The sequence below is a fragment of the Apis cerana genome, linkage group LG1, assembly GCF_029169275.1.
Source record: "Apis cerana isolate GH-2021 linkage group LG1, AcerK_1.0, whole genome shotgun sequence".
Lineage (NCBI taxonomy): Eukaryota > Metazoa > Arthropoda > Insecta > Hymenoptera > Apidae > Apis > Apis cerana.
In genome coordinates, this window is record NC_083852.1 from 10,506,227 (window position 1) to 10,529,591 (window position 23,365).

Below are 23,365 nucleotides of genomic sequence, written 5' to 3' on the forward strand. Positions count from 1 at the left end.
TTTGCACTCTTATTTATGTTATATTTAATTTATAATTTATTATTGTAAATATTATTTTGATTGATGATTGATGAACATTTAATATTTAGAATATGTAAAAAATTCCTAACTTTATAATTTATAATTTGAATTTATTATTTAAATATACCTTAAGGGTTTGGATATCATGTTATATGTATCACGATGCGAAATGATACTTTCCACGATAATTATTATAAATAAAATTTTATAAAATACATCTGAAGATTCTATTCAATTCGATATTTAAAATTCAAATATCGACTTTATTATTATTCAAATCACAAACAAAGAGCAATCTAATAAAAATTCTACGTTCATTTTTCCTTCATGTTAGACAGCAACTTTATTCTCACTTCCCTACGTAATAGCTGTAGTAGTAGAAAGCTTTGTTTCCAATTTTGTAAATTCCGTCCAATCAACCAATCATCTTTATTGTTCTCGAAAGTGTCTAATTCTTATGCGCGAAATAACTTGAATCACATCTCGTAGATAACAATAAACGATCTAGCAAAATTTATTTCGAATACAAAAGCGCCGCTAAAGAATCGATATTTACGTGTGTAGCATACCCGGACGATTCCATTTATAAACAAGCGCCGACCGGTATGGACCAGACAACTGGCAAACTCCCCGATAAATCTTGCTCTTGCTTTAGAAACTATTACAAACCCGCGTCGTTAACAGAGCTACACGAGAGTTTATTTGCTCTGTAACGTGTATACGATCGACGACGCAGCAGCGCTCGCAACGCACTCTCGTTTCATTCGAGGAATTAATCTCGAATCTGTAAATCTTCGAGACATTTCGAGATTTCTTTTCGTGCCTGGGTTGCAATGGTTATTTCGAAATAATTGTTCAACGAAGTATAATTTATTTGTGTATTCTCTTTTATAACTTTTCTTATTTTTCTCAATTTTTTTATTTGTTTTGAAAACACGCAAGGGATATATTGGAAATAAATATATTGCAATATATTTCTTTCGCTCTTCAACGGCAATCTTTTTTATTATAATCGAGGAATATTATTCATCTTTCGTTACAGGTATCGCGAATTTTTTTTTTTTTTAAATAATCTTTCGTATTTTATTGTAAATTTATAACGAAAAAGATAAAATTATTAGCAGTAAGGGGCATGTATGTGTGTATGTAAGTACATTTTAAAGATATTTTTATAGACATCGCTCTTCAGAAAGTATAACTCGATCAATGATTTTAATTTACTAGCATGCCGGTAAAATCCATTCTCTCTCATTCATATATCTCGAACTTGACCCCACATGACGGCCATTAGTGATAACCTCGAACGAGTGCGTCGCTTTGATTAGAGAAGCGTGCGTAACACAAGTAAATATACTCTCGTCAGTGATTAAGTGACGACTTGATAATACGCGTTCCTTTCTATCAGGCGTAAGCGATCATGTTAAAAAAAAAGAACTCGTGTTATAATTATCTGACATACATCATTATTTTTTCCTTTATATTACTTTTTTCTTCAAGATTTTTTTTTTTTTCAAGATTATTTTATAATTAATTTCTAACTAATTTAAGAAATTATGTTATCTTGATAATAAATTGATGATAGTTACGCATTTATTAAAAAAATATTTTAATAAATTTTTATTTCGTTTTATTTCAGAGTTAATTATGATAACGTATGGTAATTTTATCGATAAGTTCAAGGATATAGTTGTCATCAGATTCCTTACGAAATCTGTTTCGCTTCAAAAGATCTATAAAATGAAATAGGAAACGCTTAAAATAAATAAATTACCGCGTTTATGCCAAATTTCTAAATTTTTTGATCTTTCAAATTTCACTTTTAAATCGAGAAATAAAAATTTAGAAGAAAAAAAAATGTGTTTGATATTAAATCGATAAATTAGAAAGTTTAATTATATTTCTAAATTATTTAATTTGACAAAAATATTAAATATTGAATAGTGTTTGAATAAGCAACCGTGAAAGTATCAGTCGTCGAGTTTCGATTCTCCAATTACCTCGATCGATATATTATTTCAACGAACGGAAACAAAATCGTGAGAAAGCCAGGCTTCTTTTAAAAACTTCATTTTCTGGAATTTCTTTATATATAAATATTTACGGTTTTCACGATTAAGATTTTTATAATAATTATTATTTATAGTAACATTAACGTAAAATATTAACTTTTAAGGATATATTTATGAAATAAAGAAAGGAAAAATTGAAATATTTATAATCGACGTTAATTTTCGGGATAAGAGTGCAAAGAGAATAAAATGTTTATTAAACGTTGAAATCGATAAATAAAATAAATGAAAAAAATAAAATCATTTCGGATTAATCTTGTTCTAATTTATAATTTTTATATCATTTTTAATGATTTCAATATTTACATATTATTTTAATTAAAAAACGAATTAATAAAACGAATGAATAAAACAAAATACCAATTTTTATTTTTTTGACGTATTTTATACACATCACTCACTAAACACTTTTTAAACAGATCATTTTATTGAAATTGTTTCTTGATTTTAATTCGTTCAAACTTGAAATTTTATTTAAATTTTGTTAAAATTATTAAAAATTGATCTTTTTACATTTGATTTTCCATGACATGTTGTTAATTTAATTCAGCATTTTTTGATCAAACTTTTATCATTTCTGCTCAAGATATTCTCTATTTCTCTATCTTATTTAAAATTCTTCCAACTTCTGTTTCAACACTTTTTCCTTTAGCTAACACATTTCTTTAGTATCTTCTTTGAAGATACTTTTATTCTCATATAAAAACACTTTCCAATTTTTTATTTTCCAAACACAAGTCCTCTTCAAATATAAATTTCTTTTAACAAACTTTCTCTTATGCTTTTAAACTTTTTCAATTCTTTTTCAATTTTTGCAATAGAAATCAATATTCTCATGAAATTATATATCAATTGAATTTTAAATTTTAAATTTTATTCATTTTTCAAAATTTTTTCAATTATTATTCTACTTTTAGTTTCTTTTAAGAATTAATTTTTCTATAACTTTCCTATTTTATTCTCATAGCTTTCTACTTTTATATTCATTCTTACAACGAGAAATATATATTACATTTTCCGTTAAATATATCTCTCCTTTCCACTCTCTATTTTCTTTTCTTCCCCTTTTACAAATCACCATTTTCATTCCCATTCCTCATTCCTTTCTCCAAATCATTTATCCTTTTTATTCCTCCTTTCTTTTTCTCTCTCTCTTTCATATCACTTTCACATCTCATTCTCCACATCTTCAAATTTTACCATTCAATTTCACAAACTACTATCCCATTCTCACTTCTCTATTTCCTTCTTTTTCTCAAATACTATTCCATTCTACACTCTCTCCCCCACTTCCTCACTATTTTCTTCCTTTTACCCTCTTAAACCATCATCCTTCGCTCATCCTCCCTATCAATTGAGATCTTCATTTATTTGATTCACCGTCTTGCGTTCCAAAACGAGAAATATTCGAACGAGGCTCGTGCGCGGCCGTGTGTTCTCGAAATACACGAAAACGAGCAGTATCTGGCCCACGGGTGGCTAGGCGAAGCGGAACTAAGGCGCGTGCCTCTGGTGGATCGTCGGCCGAGCGATAGCGACGACGAGAAGTAAGTACACACACGCATCACCGGCTTGTTTCCTCTGGTTTATTTATAAACGCATTAATATTCTTGCTTTCGTGCAGCTCAATGGCATTTCCGTGTCTGTCCATTGCAGAGAGAATCTCCATTCTTCTCTATTCTTTTATAGTACTATTAACGTATTTATCGCAGTCCACTGCTATCTATTGCTGCGTACTTTAATTGAAACGCTGTGATGCGAATGCTTATGCAAAATTTGAACGTATAAATCACGAGAGCAAGACATATCTATATATTTAAGCTTTATTTTTTTTAATCGTATTCGTAAAAATTTTATTTTGCATAAACGTTCGTAGTTCACCGATGCAATTATCATGTTAAGTCATAATATAATTCATGTTTATATCAAAGGATTTGAGGAAATACTTTTTCTAAGATGCATAACGATTAAATATTAGAAATTTTGGAAACAAGTAATAATAATATTTTTTTAAATCAAAGAATATTTAACGTTTCGATGATAGAAATTCAATTTATATTAAATAGAATTCAAATAATCATTATTAATAATTTTGTACATATATATATATAGATGGAAATTTATTGTATCCGATAATTATTAATAATTGCACTGTTATAGGAATTGTTTCTATTTTTTTAATAAAACGATTCTTTTTTTTTCATCTAACAAAAAAAATTTTAATAATAATATTTGAATTATTTTTCTTTTGAAAGAAAAAATTAATATATATGATATTTATAAGTTTCGTCTTGTATAAAATACTTTCTCTATTAAAGTCATTAAACCTTTCTCATCCATGCTTCTACAATATGTACACACTGTGCACATTGTATGCCATTATATTCCTTAATTATTCTGTATGTACAAAGAAATTCAATCAATATCATGTTACGTCAGGCTTCATCTTACTTCTAATTATTGCATATACATTCTAATACATATTACATACATATTTCACACTTTATATATCAATTAAAATTAATTATCTTCTTCAAATTAAATCTTTTTCAAAGTTTTTAAAGAATTTCTTATTATTTTACAAATTAATTATTCAATTCAAATAATTTATATAGACACTGATATTAAACAGAAAAATTCCAATTCTATTTCAATAATCATGCATAGCAATGATAAAGAGATAACTTTCTTTACTATTCTTTTCTCTAAATAACAGTTTTTTCAAAATCAATCTTTTACGCAAAAAGTAAAATTGGTTTAAATATAAACATATATAAACTCACAGGTATAGTGTTTCATTCCTTTTTCTCATTTTTCTTTCTGTTCTTCTTTTTTTTTAATTATTTTATCCTTCATTACAAAACTTAATACTTCCTGTAACCTTTTTCCTTCCTCTATTAGATACTCCTTAACAATCTCACATAATTCCTCTTCATTGATTTTCATTATTTCTCTTTTCTTCATTATCTTTAATCACTTTGATTTAGTTTCGTTATAATAATTAGATTTTTATTACAGTTTGTAAATTCTTTTATCCTTTCATTTACTCTTTAACAATTCTTCCTGCATTCCTCTTCAGTTTTCTCCCTTCATTTTTCTTTTTCTTCAACTAAGAAACTTTAATCTATAATTTTATAATACCAATCAGAATCTTCCTCTTTCTACTTCCTCTTTCTGTTTCCTCTCTTAAATACTTAACAATCTTACATAACTCTCTTCTTTAATAACTTTCATTCTTCTTCAGTTACCACATTTGCATCATAATTTCATTACATGTTAAAATCTTGTTATTTTCTGTATCTTCTTCTACTTACATTAATTTGTTGCATTAATTTTCTTCACAGTTGACCAAGTTCTGCGCATTTCTTTCAACAGCTAAACTAGTCTCTGTTTCTTTTCCAACTTTTGCTCCTCCTGTTCTGTCATTAACCGAGTCGAAACAATGAAAAAATGCAAAAAGAAGAAAAGATAGAAAATGAGAGACAAAAAAAAGGGAAGTGCAAATGAGCTTTTACAACACGGAAAAGCAACGCTTAAAATTTGCGTTTCACTGTGCTCGTTTCGAGCATCCTTCAACTAGAGCGAGTAATTCGGTCGAGCGATTTTACTCGTTACTCTTCTCGTATTTCCTCCCTTATGGACGATAACAAAACACATTAATTCTAGAAACGTGTAAAAGTGAATTTAGTGATTAATTACTATGAATCTATTTAAATCGAATAACTTTTTCTTCTCCTTTTTTTTTTACTTTATATTTTTCCTCCATGATTTAGAAAGAAAAGGTTAATGGAAAAGTTCTTTTCGTTTTTTCGACATATAAATCTCAAAATTTTTATAATTTTTCCAGAATAATGATGGATTGTAATAATATTTTAACATTTAAAAAATTGTAGATAGTTAATAGAGGACGTGCTACGTTTGTGACAAGGATTACTTTTGAAAGATCAATATATTTATAGAGGCCAAACAAACAAAAAATTGAAATATAAAAACGTCGATTAAGATTCATTTATTAAAATATAAACAATTTGAGGCGAGACAAAGGATAGAGCTATCTCTTTCTATTATCTATATATCGTTTCATCAAAACAAACTTCAATTATTTACAACTTAATAAATAATTCAATCGAAATTTATACAAATTTTGTGTTTGTTTTGACTCCTACAATCTATTATTTTCCACAGAAAAGAATGTATTAATATACGAAGTGTTTTAATGCAAAAACTTCTATTTTCCTAAAATCTATTCTATCTCTCCAAAATGATTTTGAATTATTTGTAAAATATCATTTTAAAAAATGATTTTTTATAGATAATCATCAAATTATTATCTAATTATTCTATTCGATGTATAATTATGATAAAATTTAATCAATTTATAGGTTGTTAATTTCTTAATATTACTAATCGAAAAGCTAGGAGTAGTTTTTAGATTAATTAATAAATAATAACATGACTATTTTTGAAAAATTATTTCCATTTTATAAAATTTTTATTATTTTTTTTCTAAATATCAAGAGAAATCTTTTTACCAATAAATAGATTTTTTCTTTTTTTATTTCCATAATAAAATAAACGTACGTTTGAATTTATCTAATTTTGTCTTGGAAATCTGAGAATCGTCCAGAAACTTCTTACATGAAACACAGGGAAGGAAATTGACAATAGTTTCAGTCGTAATTCGAGAAAGTTACTTCTACAATGTAAGATAAAAGTATACAGAGCTTAATTCATTCTTGGAATTGTTTACTTTTAGCTGCAGTAAAACGTCTCGAACGAGAGCTTATGTACCGAATCACTTTTCCAAATCTCAATCCTGTTTATTTCCTAGACGACAAATCGCCGTTCAGTAAAGTTTTACAACGAGCCTTGAACTTTAACGAACGGCCAAATATCTTTAAACATCGCTACATCAAAGTTTATGTAACGAATTTGATCTATATTTACACATTGGAATAAAAAAAAAAAAGAGATAGAATAACAAGAGTAATTTTATCGTAGAGAAATAAAATTTTAATGTATGGATATATTTTTTGAATAAATAACAATTATAGATATATCTGTGAATTTATCGATACATAAACTTTGGATTATAAAAAATTAAATAAATTTCTTTAATCTGTTCCTGTTGTTGGAATATACATATAAATGATAGATTAAGTTTTATTATTAACGTAAAACTCATATTAAAGAAGAAACGATTATGATTTATTATGTGCTAATGTGACGATGAAAATATAATAAAAAGAAAAAGAAAAGAGATTACGTGTACGATAAAATTTTTATTTGGAACAGGGGCGACATCTGATATACATTTTTCTCACTAGCATAAGGATCGTAAACTCATCGTAAATTTGTCCAGCAATTTTTGAAATATTTTAAATTAATATATGAATCTTTTATATACTTTATTTTTGTTATTATAACATTTTTATTTATTATTTTCTTAATTATTGAATCATTTTTTTATTTAGTTCTTTATCCTTGCTCTAAAAAATCCAATGCTGGATTAAGAGATGGAATGACTGGCCATTTATTTCAGGAGGTTTTAAAAGAAAAAGAATAGATATTATGTACAAATATTATTTTATTATTTCTATTATTCTTATTTTTTAATTTTTTTCTAAGATCTTTCCATCTTTCGTGCAATTTTAAAAATAAAAATCAAATAAATAATGATTGTTCAAAAGTTTTCAAAAAAAAATCAGAGAAAGAATATTTAAAAGTTTCATCTGCCATGAAATTTTTCAAAATCATTCGAAAAATAGAAAAAGCTCTTTTCTCTCAAGAACTATAGTATGATATTCACGAAACATTAAACATTAGCACATGGTACATAGACATTTCTTCGACATGATTCTAGCAGTACAGTTTGTTTTATTTCTAGACTACCATTTCTTAAATTTACGAATCATATAAAATTTTAATTTCTGCTTGAAACGAAAAAAAAAAACCAAACAAAAAATGAAATAAATATCTAATAAAGTTGGTTAATAAGTTATAATAAAATTAAATTACAATTTTTAGATTAAATTATTAGTTCATTATTGAAATAAAATTCATAAAATGTAATTGCATATATAATTTTTCATTGCATATTAACTCAATAAGTTATACGCAGATATAATTTTATAATTTTATCATATCAGAATATTCTGTGCATATACTTCAAAGAAATAATAATTCGAAGAGTAATAATTAAATAATAAAATAATCGTAGCTTGATTTATCTGACATATTTAAAGTATATTCTAGCATAGCATATTTATCCAGGTACTTTTAACTAACAGTATAAATGTTCATATTGTCCAAAATATTATTCAAATATAATAAATTCTATCAATTGATTTAAATAAAATATCGGTGAAAATATCTGTGAAAATTGGATAAAATGGTAGAAGAAAATCATCTGGAATAATTCAAATTCACCAGGAATAATAATTTTATTTAAAGTTTAATTTAAACTACGCGCCACTGGTATTCAAAATATTTTCAGACGAGAATTTACGCGCAAACGCAGCATCGGGGATCGACGAATCATACCGAAGTTTCTCTGAGAAATATTTTTAAAACGGCTTATTACCGATGGGCTCCTGTAAACCAATGCTGTATAAGTTAAAATTAACATCTTGACAACGTGTATGACGTAGAACATACCAATTGACGAATCTTATTTAATGACACGATATAATAATTTTGAAAAAATTATAATATTTAACTGGATATTTATTTTAAAAAATTATCCGGTTAACGTTATAAATTATATTATTTTATTATATCACTTTTTATATTTTCGTTCAATCATGTTATTATCCATTCATATAAACGAGAATTTTTATTTCTTAAAATAATAATATAATTATTTAACACTTACAAAAATATATTTTATAAATATATATTGTATAATATAATATTAAATAAAAATATAAAATTTGAAAACCGAAGAACATAATTTTCATTCGAATATTCAAATAGTTTTTATTCAAGAACAATTAACTGAGATTACTTTGTGTCAAACGATTTCTCATCTTATTAATTTCCTCTTATTCGAATGAAATATTCAACTGTTGTCCATAAAGAAATCAATAGCGGTTCGACGTTACAGTTCGTTGACCAACACAGCCTGTCTAATTTCAGCTGTTCTTCCTCGAAATCAAGCTTCTCCTTGTTTTCCCTGCGAGTGCACTTAAACGATTCGACTTTGATCTTCGAATAATTTTCGAGACTTTGTGATTACAATTTGTCGAACTTCTCTCGACAATTTTGTTTTAAAAGCGATGAAAGAAAGATTTAAATAATATTGCAATTTTCTTTCTTGCAGTTTGTATGCACGAGGAAAATAAGGTAAAGAACAAAGTGACAAAATCAATTTGCTCTGTTGACTTTCAGATATACGACGTTCTTTAAGATTAAAGCGGATGACGATTTGAACAAATACTTGTTTCCAACAAAATTTATACGGCAATATCATTTTATATTTATATATATATATATAGTTCTCGCCTTTCTTCTTGCTACGATTTATTTCTCTTTTCATTCTTTTATTTGATTTCCTTTTTTTTTATTTTTTGCTTTTCTGAATTTTAATCTTACTAAGCTTCAAAAATTCATTATAAATAAAAAGTAAAAAAAAAAAATTATTTAAAAATGCAAATAAAAATGGAAAAAGAACAATAATATATTATATACTGAAATACATATGAAGGTAGAAATGTTTCATCTTTAATGTGTTTATGATAGAAAGAGACGTATCGTATAAACGATATGACTCGTATAAAACAATGATGATGAAGAAGATGACGAAGAGTAGAAAAAAAAAAAGAAAACTTCAGTACGAAATGTTTTAGAATTTTCCATATCACAATTTATGTACACGATCAAATATTCATCTCTACACTTAAAAAGAAACAAGAACGGTTTCGAAACACATTTATAAATTATTGAAAATATCGAACTTAAAAAATATTAAAGTTTTTTCTTTTTGTTTCAAAATTGTAATTTCTTAATATATAGAATTCTTCCTTAAGAAATTAAATTTTGTAATTCAAACTTCTAAAACAGAATTCCTTAACAATGAATCTTGCTTATAATGATTTTAGATATACTAATCCTATCAACGTTGAACTCAAAATTAAATACGAAATATTTTAATATTCTACCGATAGAAAAAATACACGTAAGAAAATTCGAAATAACGAAGATGCAACATAATTTTACTATATAATTTTCCTATCCTAATTGTAGCGATCCATTCTAAGTGAACGTAAAATTATACGAGCCAGAACCAACGTTTATTATAATAAACCGGTAATACCTATCATATGCCGTAAACGAGCCAGTGTGGATGGAGCATTATACCAGCAATTTTATCGTCACACGATCTTCCAAAGCCGGGCGCCCATGATCTCGACCGAGAGAAGGTGCATTCTGCTCCCTTCTGCGACTTCGTCTCCTCTCCTCTCCTCACCTCTCCTCTACTCTACTCTACTCGTCCCTTTGACCAAACGACAATAATAGCTCTGACAAGCAACGAATCGTGTTCAGTACAGAAGAGTTTGATGTTGAAAAATGTTAAAAGTTTTAATGATTTAGAAAGAAGATTCGTAAAATATTAGATAAAATATATTGAGAAAATAAATATTACATACTGGGAAAAGGTTGGAAAAATTTTAAAAATTGTAATTATTACAAATGATGAAGAAAATATTTGGATGATTATTATTGTATTACATGCTTCGAGAATCTTTAAAATTATCTTAAAAAAATTCCTCGAAGAATTAAATGACGTAGTACGTGCATGGAAATCCAAGTAGTTTTATAAATATGAAAATCTTTTTATCAACCTAGAGAATATTGTATCAATATTTTACAAGTTCCTTGTTATACAAACACTTGTAATCTATATTTCCTCCACCTTTCTTTGATATTTTAATTACATTCGACGCTTTAAATTCTACTTCCTTTAAAGAGACTATTCAACAACTTTAATCTTCGGAAGTCTATTATGAAAGCCCAAATCCATTAAGGTATGGTAAAGAAATAACGTAACATCCTTTATTCACCTAAATTACCTTGAAGATTTATCAGAAGAAACCTAAATGATGATTGCTCGAAGCTGTATCGAGAGAAAGAAACGTGGAACAAGACGGAAAGAGGAAGCTCTTTATCTGGAGTTGAAACGCCAGAAAAAGGAAGATGAAAGAAAAAGTAGAAGAAAAGTCGTAGAGCAAAAGTATGTGTATACGCGTATGAAAGAGCTCGAGAGGGATGGCTCGTTTATTTATAGAATTACAATAACGTGACTTGATAAAATGCCAGGCGACACACAGATTGCACGTGTACCACATAACATTATGACTTGATGACTATTCACGTTGTGTAAAACGATAGTTCAACTCCAATTGATATTTCAAAATTTAAAATTTTTCGTTTTGAATCGTTACAAAATTAACTTGAACACAGATTTTCTTCAAATTTTATTTTGAAGAATAAAGTTTGAAGAATTAACGAAGATTTTTACACATGTTTCTGATTAATTTGTATCATTTCATTGTTTGTCTCTTAAATTTGATGACAGATACACGTATAAATATTCAAAATTTTCTAAAATGTAATCGCATAAAGTATTTAAATTGCTTAATCTAAACTTACCTTTTTGCTAGATTTGAAGACGTTGCATTTAAATGTATTACTGCTACCGTCCCGAGCAATGTAACTAAAAATTTTCAAGTCATGGCTGTCATGGGAGACATAGAATATCCTGTAAAACAATAAAGAAAAATAAATTGCATAATTTACTCTTTTCCAATTTCTTAAAATTCCAAAATAAAAAGCAAATAAAAAAAATATGTAAAACAAAATTATTGCATGGAGGTGTAACAAGTTAAAAATTTCTTTTTTTTAATTATAAAAATTATTTATACGTAATTCAATTAAGAATTAATCGGAAGTTGTGTAATTGGAAGGAGCTAAACTTGTTCTCGTATTCAAGAATACGCAGGATGTTCCCATGAGAGAAGCGAGCGATTCAGCTTACCTATATATGGGATGGTGCATCAGGTATATCTTATTCTCGTCCATCCACTGCTGTTGCTTCTTCTGTGAAAACAAAGGACAAATAACGACTCATTAATCCCATGATACGTAGGATGGACGTATCATCTTGGATGAGGAAATTGTAGCTTAGAATAGCGTGTCTCGCATAGAATATAACACTTCATTGAGAAAGAAATGTTAAAAATGCTTACAAAGTATTCGTAATGCTCACGGCAGAAGAATGATAAATTACACGTTGAATTACAGAAGAAAAATATAAATATTTCATTTTTAAATTTGGCTCTCATCTCATTTCCAAAATATTCACGAACACGTTTTTTTCTTCTCCAATGTTTCATTTTAGAACGTATCATTTTTGCAAAATGATAATGGATAGAACGACTAAATATAGGAATATACGAATATACGAATCGAGATCCATTGTTATATAATAATTGATATGTGAATACAATTTCTTGATCTCTTTAACGATAATTTTTTAATATTTTATATTCAACGCTCAAATTACGTGATTCTCGTAAGTGGCAATCTTCTTTTTCAAAATCATTATCTTTTAAACTTTAACTTAACGGATTAAATTTTAAAAGAGAATTAATTCGAAAATAATAATAATCGACAAATGTAATACGACATATCGTATATTCATATACAGAGATCAATATCGAAGGAAAAATAAGAAGAATTAAAAATCGTTTAAAGAAAGAAAACTAATTTTCACTGAGATCGTGACGACACGCATAGCCAACAAACCAGTCGGATAAGTAGTACACGACAATTACCTTCTTCTTTCGAAGAGTGACTTTCAACCCGTCCACGGATACCTCCAGCGTCACTTTCTTCTTTTTGATCCCTTTGGCCTTGAACTCGTACTGGAGACAGAATAAGGCTGAAATAAACGAACCATTCCGGCCCGCGAGGGCATCCGCACGTTTAATTACAGATTATGCGAACTCACGCGGATTCTTCGCATCGCCGCCACGATCTCCACTCGGCTGGTCGGTCGAGGAACCTCCATAGAGCCGATGAACTACGAGCAAACGAACAAAGGAAATAGAATTGGAGAGAGAGAAAGAGAGAGAGAGAATGGATTACGTACTTGTTCCTTTTCCATATATACCGGCTGGCATATTTTGAATTACCTTGCTTAATCCCTATACGATTTTCTTTTCATTACTTTATTGCATTAATACCTGGGTATGCGCAGAAATTAACCAATTGTTGATACAGACTTCTATCGAAACGTAAACTGGGAATTTTTAGGAATTTGTTGTTCGTTATATAGTATAGATATTCTATCATATTGTATATATGTATATCTCGTTGAATAATGCAGGAGAAAATACAGTCAATAATTTAAATAGAAATTTCAGTGTTGACGATATAGAGAATCATATGAAATTTAATATTTTTTATGAGATACATAGAAATTGTAGATTATTTTTGAAATAAATTACAAAAATTAAAAATATAGAATTTTATTATAGAGAATTAAAATATGAAAAATATTTTATTATATATATATATATATAAAACTATTAAAATAAACATAATATCATAATGGAAAACAAGATTTATCGAATGAATACAAGGAACATATGAATTCTGCTACTGTTTCAGGAACACCAACAACCAACATAGTTCGACTGGCCGGTCAGAAATTGCCCGCTAAAGATCAAAAGCAGATAATCAGAAATAGGTTTGCTAAATGTAGTGACGTGCTTGAATTCGGCCAGTGATTTATTGAACTAAATCAAGGGAATTCTGTATCTCGTTTATAGATAGTAAGACAGAATATCAAAACATGAATAAGCAATTATCAGGAATTAAAAGGAAAGACATACATAGATAATTCCTTTGATTCTTTAACGATTTCAAAATGCTAATAAAAGATCAAAAAATTTTTTCAACTTCAAAAGCAGTAAAAAGTTTTGTAAATAAAATAATTAAAGGAAAAATTTCTTCATTCATCGTAATGTAAAGAAGAGAATATTATATATAATGAGATACAAATATTTTCGTATCAAGAAATTTATCTAATTAAGCACAATGGATTATATATTTCATTTTTGACAAAATATTATTTTAAGAAGATGAAATCATATTCAAAATTTTAATTCCTTTTGTCATTTTCTTTTAATTCTGTGCCATTCTAAATTAATTAACAATTAAATTTTAAATGTTTGAAACATAGTATTCCATCACTCTGTTAAAAAAAAATTATGCAAAATTTTATTTAAAACTTTAAAGATTGATTGTACAAGATATAAGTATAAATCAAACGCTATGCATAGCTAAAATATATATAATATGTATATATATATATAGCATACATGTATTTAGAATTTCCCCATTAAAACGATGGTTTGACCACGTGTTTTGCACACGTGGTTACCTCCCACGTATCGCGCAAGAAATGATCGAGTTACTCGAATTCGAGATCGATCGCAAAGTGTAATGCAATCGACTGCTATCCCTCTTTTCCTGTCTCGTTTTAAATATTTTAACAGATACGCCAAAGAATAGCTGTTCGAAGGTGTGTTGTTCTTATTCTATAGGTGACTAAAGCTATAAATATTTATATAATATTAATTAAGAATGATGTATAATTTTTACGTCATGAAAAAGGATTATTACGCAAAAACATTTTTAAGAAAGAATTATTTTTAAAATAACTTATATTAAATTATAAATATATATATATATATATATATAGAAAAAAATAATGATTTATTATATACAAGAATGATATATTTATATTAAAAATATAAAAGAAATGTAAATACAATTTGAAGCGTGACCAAATCTCTTGGATATTTAGAATTTTTTTATCGTATATAAAAGAAACGAAATAGTTACAATTGTAAAATTATTATGAATTTACTAGGGCAAAGAAAAATTTCTCTAGGACTATGCAAAATATATATCGATTCACAACAACGAATTTTCGTTAACATCATAGAAAAAATCTCTAAATTAAATTACAAATATAGCAAGATATATCAATAACTAAAAATATATTTTAAAAAATTGATATAAATTATTACATATATATAAAGAAAAACGAAGATATATATAAAAAAATATAAACGAATATTATTATAAATATAAAAATCTAGAGAACGGAAGAAAAAGAAATTCATTTGTTAATTTATTAATTTTCTAAGAATTTTAAATTTAAAAAATCAAAGAAAATTTATTTTCTTTCTTTGAAGGATATTGCATCTTTCATCATTTGAAATGTGAAATAAAGTAAAAATCCAGAAGTAAATTTAAGAAAACGGAGATTAATCTAAAAAAAAAAATAAATACAAGAAAACAGCGTTAAGTCTGAAATGTTTAACCTATATTAAAACATACAAGAAGAGAAAAGAGATTTTTTATAAATAAGGAAAGAACTATTTCTTAATGGAATATTTTTTAATGGACGTGAAAAACATTGCATTAAATTCAATTCGATGAAAATAAAATAATAAACAAATAAAATAAAATTGAACAAATTAAATTACTGATATGTGACTTCCTCTTCAAATAATACGGCATTGTAGAGGGCGCAATCAGTACTGGAACACGACGCGTAAAACCGAATGTTAAGGGGAAGAGAACAGTTCGAGAACACCGCGAATAGCCGCGATGTTTCCATTGCGAAGTGACCGTTTTACGAAGCTGCTTTACGAGCTTATGAACATGAAAGCTTTAACCTTTCCGAGAAACGAACGTGCACGATTCAAATAAACACGTGCACAATGACGTCACAGTCCTGTTTCTCTTTCCGTATTGCGATGTCGTGTTACTGATCAAAAATACCCGTTTTGTCGCGTTGTTGCCGCGATTGTTGCATTCACTACGCAGTGATCGATCGAAAGTTGGCTAGAACTTTCTTTACTTTTTCCATCGATCATAATACGTGAAATATACAGGTTCATAAACAGGTATAATATTCAAAGAAATGAATGAATATTGATTTTTAACGTTTCGTAGCAACGAAACGAACTATGATGCTTACTTGTGATATTTCCTTTATATGAATGATCGCTATTAGCGATTATCTATATTGGTTATATCTATAATATCATTATTCAAAATTCGCGGCGTTGAAAGTCACGTGACTTTTAAAGAGTATGTTGAAAAAATAAAAGATCTTACGCTTTTAGAAATTAGAAATTAAAAAAAATATAACTCTGGCAATTATTTAAACGATTTGTCGATATCAATCATATACTATATACATAAATTATATGTTATTCTATGCACGTAAATGCCTTTCAAAAAATAAATCGCTTTTATAGTAGAATGAGAAAAATTTTATATTTCTTAGAAATGATTTTATGCAGCTGTTTGAACGAATTAAATTGCGTATGCAAATTAGAGCAACACTCGTTTTATAAATATTTCCGGAAAGGAATCAATATGAAAGATTTCGTAGTGCAATTGAAAAATACAAGAAGATAAGAGTTCAATCACCCTTGTGGAATGCATGTATTTATTCTGTTCCGAGCTAAATCCAAAAAAAAAATTCTAAAATCAAATTTATTTGTTTCAATCTAAATTAAAAGAAATCGAAATATTTGCTCTGTGTTTTAATGAAGATTGAAATAAATATTAAAGAGAGAATTTTCTACTTTGTATATACTATTATGATCACAGAATATAATGCAAAGTTCCGTTAGACAATTTCTATTTCCATTCTCATTTTAACTCAGCTCAATTTTTCTTAGCCAATCGTATTTCGAAGCTTTAATGCTCATTTCCTGCGAAATAACTATCTTGCATTGATGTTACGACTAATTAACAATCGCAAGTATATTTCGAAAAGGACACGCCTCTTCTTTAGAAATTACGTTTGTATTGATATAAAAAATTCTTTACTATAATAATTTCAGAAAATATAAATCAGAATACAACTTTTCTTTATTAATTCTTAGAATTAATTCGGATTGAAAAAAAAATGAAAATTAAATTTTTAATCAAAATACATTGTTAATATTTTTAAGATATTTGTTAAATAATAATAGAAGTGTAAAAATAAAAGAGCTCAGAATTGTCAAAATTGCAAAATCAGAGGAGTATGCATTTTAATTTCTAATTACTTTTTCTCCTTTTATCTCTTAAAATATGATTTCATAAATCTAAATTACGAAGAATATTATATATTTAACATTTCTATTAGACAATTACAATTCATTTGATCATAATATTATATCAATATCAAAAAATATTTCACATTTTTACCGTTTTCTTTCTAATAATATTATGATTGGATTGATTGCTTTTTAGAGAGAGTCCCTCTGTACAAGTTTTAATAGAATCCGGTTTTGAATAAATAAGGAAACTCTTTAGTCATTTTCCATTTTCCATTTTACGTTTTCTCAGGCATTATTGTACAGGAAATGACTTAAAATTGTTTGCGCATGACTGGACTATTCATTGTTTCGAAAAGTTTAAACAAGTCATAAATATTGGTAGATGATAAAAAAATGAAAAAGAAAAATCATAAATTTGCTACAAATTTAAAATAAATTTATATATATATATATTTGATACAAGGACTTTAAGATACGTGACGCATTATAGTAGCCTTCCCGATATAACGAGTTCTTAAATTAAAACAACCAATGCCAGTATCGATAGAATATGGACACCTAGGGTTACCTATAATCGAAACCCACAATTAAACGTTGTACACGTAATACGACCGTTGCTTTAGTATTGCGTGTTTCCCTGGAAACGATCAGAAATGGGGAAAGGCTAGAACAGCCACGCGTTTAGGCAATGTTGACGTAGAAAATTGGAAAGTATTTAACGATGATTACCTTGGCATGGAAGACAATTCCACGGTGGAATGCCTCTTCACTGTGCAGTGGTATCCTCGTGTCGTACTCGTCATTATGTACGAGATTATATTGCTTCTTAGAGGGCATGCTTGGCCCAACTTCATCCGATTATGCTCGTCCAGTCTAGCTGAAACATTAGTCTACGTATTATCACTCAATATTATTCTTGAGTTGTAAAATTTTCAATGAAAAAATAAATAATTAAATCATTTAATCATCCAGAGATATTATTCTTTTTTAATATTTTTATCGTTTGTGTATATATTAACAATAAAAAAAAATAATACAAGAATATTTTTTAAAAAAAATATAAATTTATAGAATGTTTTGTTAATTTTATATATTGTAAATTTTGTTTGCTTATACGAAAAATTAGAAACAATTTTCTTTATATTGATTTGAACTCTTAAAATTAATAGTTAATATCAATAGATTGTTTAATTCTATTAAAATGTTATAGCAAGAAAAAAAATGACATTTTATTTTGTTCTCTATTTTTTACGAAGTATCAAATTTATATATAGAAATTATTAAATATTTATATTCATATTTGTTAAAATAGAAATATCTGTAATCATCGTGACATAGGTTTTCATCTTGCTGACTAACAGAAAGGAAATTGTGTAGCTAAGTTTCGACAGGAAATCAATGTTGGAAGATCTTTATGTAGCTATTAATCTTCCTGACATTTTATTTAAGAGAAAAAATTTTATATCTGAGATATATAGGTGATTCTATTGACGATAAAATTGAAGTAAGAGATAAAGAATATAGGTTATCCTAATGCCTTTATTCTTATTTTATTATGGTTAAATCATTTCAGATCCGAAAACTAATTTATTGTACAATAATAATATGAAAGAAAATGTTAAAAATTTGATATTTAAAGAAAACATTTATATTATTAATAAAATTTTATGTTAATAAAATAATTACAAAAGAGATCAATATCATTAACTCAGATGACAATTATAAATTTTCTAAATTAAATTATAAATAATTCAGCTGAAGTCGTGTTTCATCAAAAAAAACTATATTAAATTAGTGCTACTAAAAAATAGAGCAAAAATTGGTCATTATATGAATAATTAAATAAATATTTTTTAAAAAATTTTAAAAAATCGTCGTATGCTAAACATTTAATTCATATGCTCTTATTATATTCATTTATCAATTTTATTTATCAAGTTATAAAAAAAAAATTTTTTAAAAATGTGTTCACATTTATGATGACTAGAAAGTGAAGCTTTTAATGTACATATTCAAATAGATGAAACATTTTTCTCTAGACTATCATACTATCATTCCTATATATTACCATTGCACAAGTTCAAATATTTTGCTTTAATTCTTTTACTATAAAATATTTACAATTATCTGATTGATAATAACATTTAATAATAAAAATCTCTCTATTGCTTATTATTACTATTAGTATAAATAAATATTCATAACACCATAATTTTTAGATCAATAGTCTATAATATCAATCTGTAAACAGAACAGATCTTTTAATATTTTTAAATCTATTATTTTTATAGTATTTTTATTACTATTAGTTCTCATTCTTTTAGATCTAGAGTAAATAATATCAATTAGAAACAATTTGTATATATCCAGATATATGCATTTATCTTTTCTAAGAAATTTTGTTGTACAATGAAACTATATTACATTTCTCTCTGTTTCAAACTCCTAAAATCCAATCAATCAAAATGAATCTAGATAATCTATTAACAATAAATCACAACTAAATTCGTCTTCAATGTCGTAAATCGATATTCTGTCATATTTATTCTTCTCAAATTATTGATTTGAACTGTTATTGAAAATATACATTGTATACACTTATATATATATATACATACATTCTTAAATAATTTAAAGCTCTGTTCAAAATAAAAAAAATTTAAGAATTGAATGATAGATAGAGCCTACGCATCCACATGCTGTAGCATGAAGCACGTTCAAGGTCAGTTGTGAATATGAGCTATGGTTGACGTTTTTTGATCGAGTTGTGCACTCGACTGAACAAAAAGTATATGCTCGAAGCTTCAAGATAGCATCGAGGCCGATTTGCTATGCCTGTGTCGAAGCATGAGTTTCCTTCTGATTGGTTGCCTTTCATTCATGACAAAGAATTGCCAGGTGGCTTGTCCTTTATCGTGAAAGCTTTCTTTCGATTTTCTGTTTGCACATATGTATCTTTCAGTAATACTAGATTTAGAAAATGATTAATTGTAATGAAACTAAACTTATTATGTTATTATATTATAATAATAATTTTAATTTTTTAATAAAAAAAATGATACAGGATTATTGTAAATTGAATATATCTTAAAATACTGATTAATTAATTTAATAACATCACATATTTTTTAAATTTGATAAAGAATTATTTTGAATTAAATTATTTTTTGAAAAATGAATAAAAATAAAATTTAAAAGATAAAATTGAATAAATTGAAAAATTGAATAAATATCGTCTCTAAATTAATTTTACGATGTTATACCATTAGAAAATCTTTGAAATAAAAGAAACTAATTTTTTTAAATTATATTTAAATTATTTAATTATATATTGTATATTAGATTTGTATTACAATAATTTTTAATTTTTAATCAATTTCATTTTTTAGATAAATTATTACAAAATATATGATTAAAAATTTAATCAATATAATTGCATAAATATAATAAGTTAACTTTTTTTTTCCATCCCCGTTCTTTCAATTTCTTAACAATACATCTAACGAAACTACATCTTAAAAAACGATATCTTTATTAAAAAGATCTTTTGAAAAAGAAGAAAAATGACTTCGATATAAAAATATAATTTTCTTTTGTTAAATTTAAGTCGCATAGAATAGATAGATTCTGAATCACTCGAAATCGCGTGCATGATTACAACTCACGACGGATAATAATGAAAATTTAAAAATTTATCGCATTTTACACATCATCTCTCATATTCTCCTTTAATAAATCTTTAATAAACCTAATCATATCCCTCGTATTCTCGACCCCTTCGAAAACTATTCGCTATACACGAACACCTCAAAGTACATCGAAAAGATATACAGACTCATAAAAATTACTTGTTGGAGGGTTGGAAGAAATCCTAATATCTCTTGCGTGAGACTATGAGAAATAAAACTTCGAGGGGAGAAACGATTCCGCAAGGTAAGCGAGAAAGAAAAAGAAGAGAGAAAAGGTCTAAAGAAGTCTAGTGTATCAATCGTACAGTCCACTTGCCAAGATTTTATCATGGCGGTAATTCCATTAGCCCCTCGCGAGAACAAAATCATGCTCGATTGCGTTGCCTCTAGACCAATTACATGGCACGTGCAGCATGTTGCACTTAAATTGTTAATAGTCAAAGAAAATAATAAAAAAGATATATATACATATAGTGGAATCTTTATATTCATCATTAATAAATTTCTTTTTATTTGTGTTTCTGCAATCATTGCTCCCCAATAAATTATAAATTTTTATTTATTTATTGATTCAATTGAAAATTAATTCATTTTTTGTTAATTTTTATAAAAAAAATTAATTTTAATATTTGTCCAATCCGATATTCAATATTTTTCAGAAACAGATTAATACTAAACATAAAAATTCCACTGTATGTATATGTAACATATGCATCTAATATAATATAATGCAATAAAAACATATATTTTATTGTATCAATATTATCAAATATTAATGTTATATCATAATGAAAGAAAAAACATATTCATTAAAATTCATTGAATTCACGTTAAAAATGACTCATTTTAATAACTTTTAATAGATACATAAATTTTGCAAGTGTCAAAATAAAAAATACTGATTGAAATATGGAATCAAAAGATTAAAAAGAATTCAAAACAATTTACATTTTTAATTATCTCAGAAAATTATATAAATAAAAATAAATAAGAATTTAAAGCATTCAAACATCAAAATTGATACATAATAAAAAAATAAATTATCTTTAATAATTTTCTTCATTAAATATTTTATTTTTCTAATAATAATTTTATAGTCACATCCGTTATAGAAAGCCTTGAAACCATGGGGATGGAATGAAGGAGGAAAAAACAAAACGCAAGAGAGCAAAGGTAAAGAAGAAACCGATAGAATCTTATAAGTAGGATAGACCGTGGTTATTTTTCGACTGGAATTATTCGGTTGACTGGGTTCGTTTATAAACGAATTTACAGACCACGTAAGGCCATCTAGTGATTTTGCTACATATGGCACCTACGGTTTTATCCAAATATTCTTCCATACCATTAGTAAAGAAACATGCATGTGTCTGTAGAATTATTTATCTACTTGAACACATATATATCGAATTTACAAAGTGAAAAAGTTAATTTATCAAAGTACATTAATTATTTTATTCTATTAATTAAACGTAAATATTGGAACAGAGAAAGAAAATAAAGGATAAATATATGCATATGTATTAAGAAATGCTAATGTTAGATTTAAATGAAATTAATTTTTTTCTTCGCATTGTATTAATATTATATTAATATATTGTTTTGAATTGATATATATATATTAATATATATATTGAATTTATATATATTAATATATATATTGAAATTTATATAAATAATAAATAATAAATATATAAATATCGAATACTGAAATATAAAAGAAAATATTCTCTACTTTCTGAAAGCTGTTTTATTTATTCAACAAAAAATCTTTAACAACAAAATTTTATGAATTACAGGAACAAATTAAGGAAACCCGTTGGAATAGGAAGCAATTTTATTATATTCGTTTTAACAGACCACTAATATCTACAGACGAAAGAAAAGAAACCGTAACACTCTCTGACATTATCTCCAACTAGAAACTATTTCTTGGAAAGGACTGTCTAAGTTTATTTCTTAGAAGAAAACCATTGGAATTTGTTACGAATTTGATTGTTTAAATAAAACACATACTTAATTTTTGTATAGAAAAGTTAAAAAGAAAATAAAAAAAAAAAATGAATAATATTAATGAATATTAATTAATTTTTAAATTTTTGTAACATTTACTAATTAACAATCTTCTATTTAAAATATTAAATATTAAAACTAATAAATAAATTTAGGATATCTATTATTATTTAACTGTTATCATAAATATATAAAGATGCATAATCATCAAACATAGTACTTAAATATCTTCTGCAGAAGATCTGAAATAAAATTTACAAAGAAAATAAAATTTGCATTAAATGTTTACTTTTTTCTCCATATCATAGCAAACATTTATCATGAACGATTATTTAATGCTCGAACAAATAATTCTAAAAAAGTTATAGATTCGTAATATTATCACGTTTATTTTTAATAAATTATTTTTGATTAAATTTCTTTATATATACATAAA

At 26.2% G+C, this 23,365-nt stretch overlaps 1 protein-coding gene and 1 long non-coding RNA gene across 11 annotated transcripts in view; one reads left to right on the forward strand and one right to left on the reverse strand.

Annotated features, from left to right (window-relative positions):
- Nucleotides 1–23,365, reverse strand: part of LOC108001828 (carboxyl-terminal PDZ ligand of neuronal nitric oxide synthase protein-like) — a 31,172-nt gene that overhangs the window by 5,649 nt on the left and 2,158 nt on the right. For 4 of the 10 annotated variants that reach the window (XM_017063054.3, XM_062071078.1, XM_028668690.2 and 1 more), the window contains 5 exons: nucleotides 17,957–18,104; nucleotides 13,102–13,173; nucleotides 12,926–13,015; nucleotides 12,127–12,188; nucleotides 11,742–11,850 (listed from right to left, as the gene is read on the reverse strand). In XM_017063054.3, coding sequence (XP_016918543.1) covers nucleotides 11,742–11,850; nucleotides 12,127–12,188; nucleotides 12,926–13,015; nucleotides 13,102–13,173; nucleotides 17,957–18,064 — 441 coding nt within the window. In that variant the 5' untranslated portion in view covers nucleotides 18,065–18,104. Of the gene's footprint in view, nucleotides 1–590; nucleotides 4,870–11,741; nucleotides 11,851–12,126; nucleotides 12,189–12,925; nucleotides 13,016–13,101; nucleotides 13,174–17,956; nucleotides 18,105–23,365 lie in introns of those variants that run through there. The other 6 variants (XM_062071072.1, XM_062071070.1, XM_017063055.3 and 3 more) reach the window with 4 other exon arrangements.
- LOC108001829 (uncharacterized) lies at nucleotides 3,550–22,986 on the forward strand. The gene is made up of 3 exons (XR_001766792.3): nucleotides 3,550–3,637; nucleotides 22,014–22,089; nucleotides 22,716–22,986. It is a non-coding gene; the product is annotated as an uncharacterized LOC108001829 (long non-coding RNA).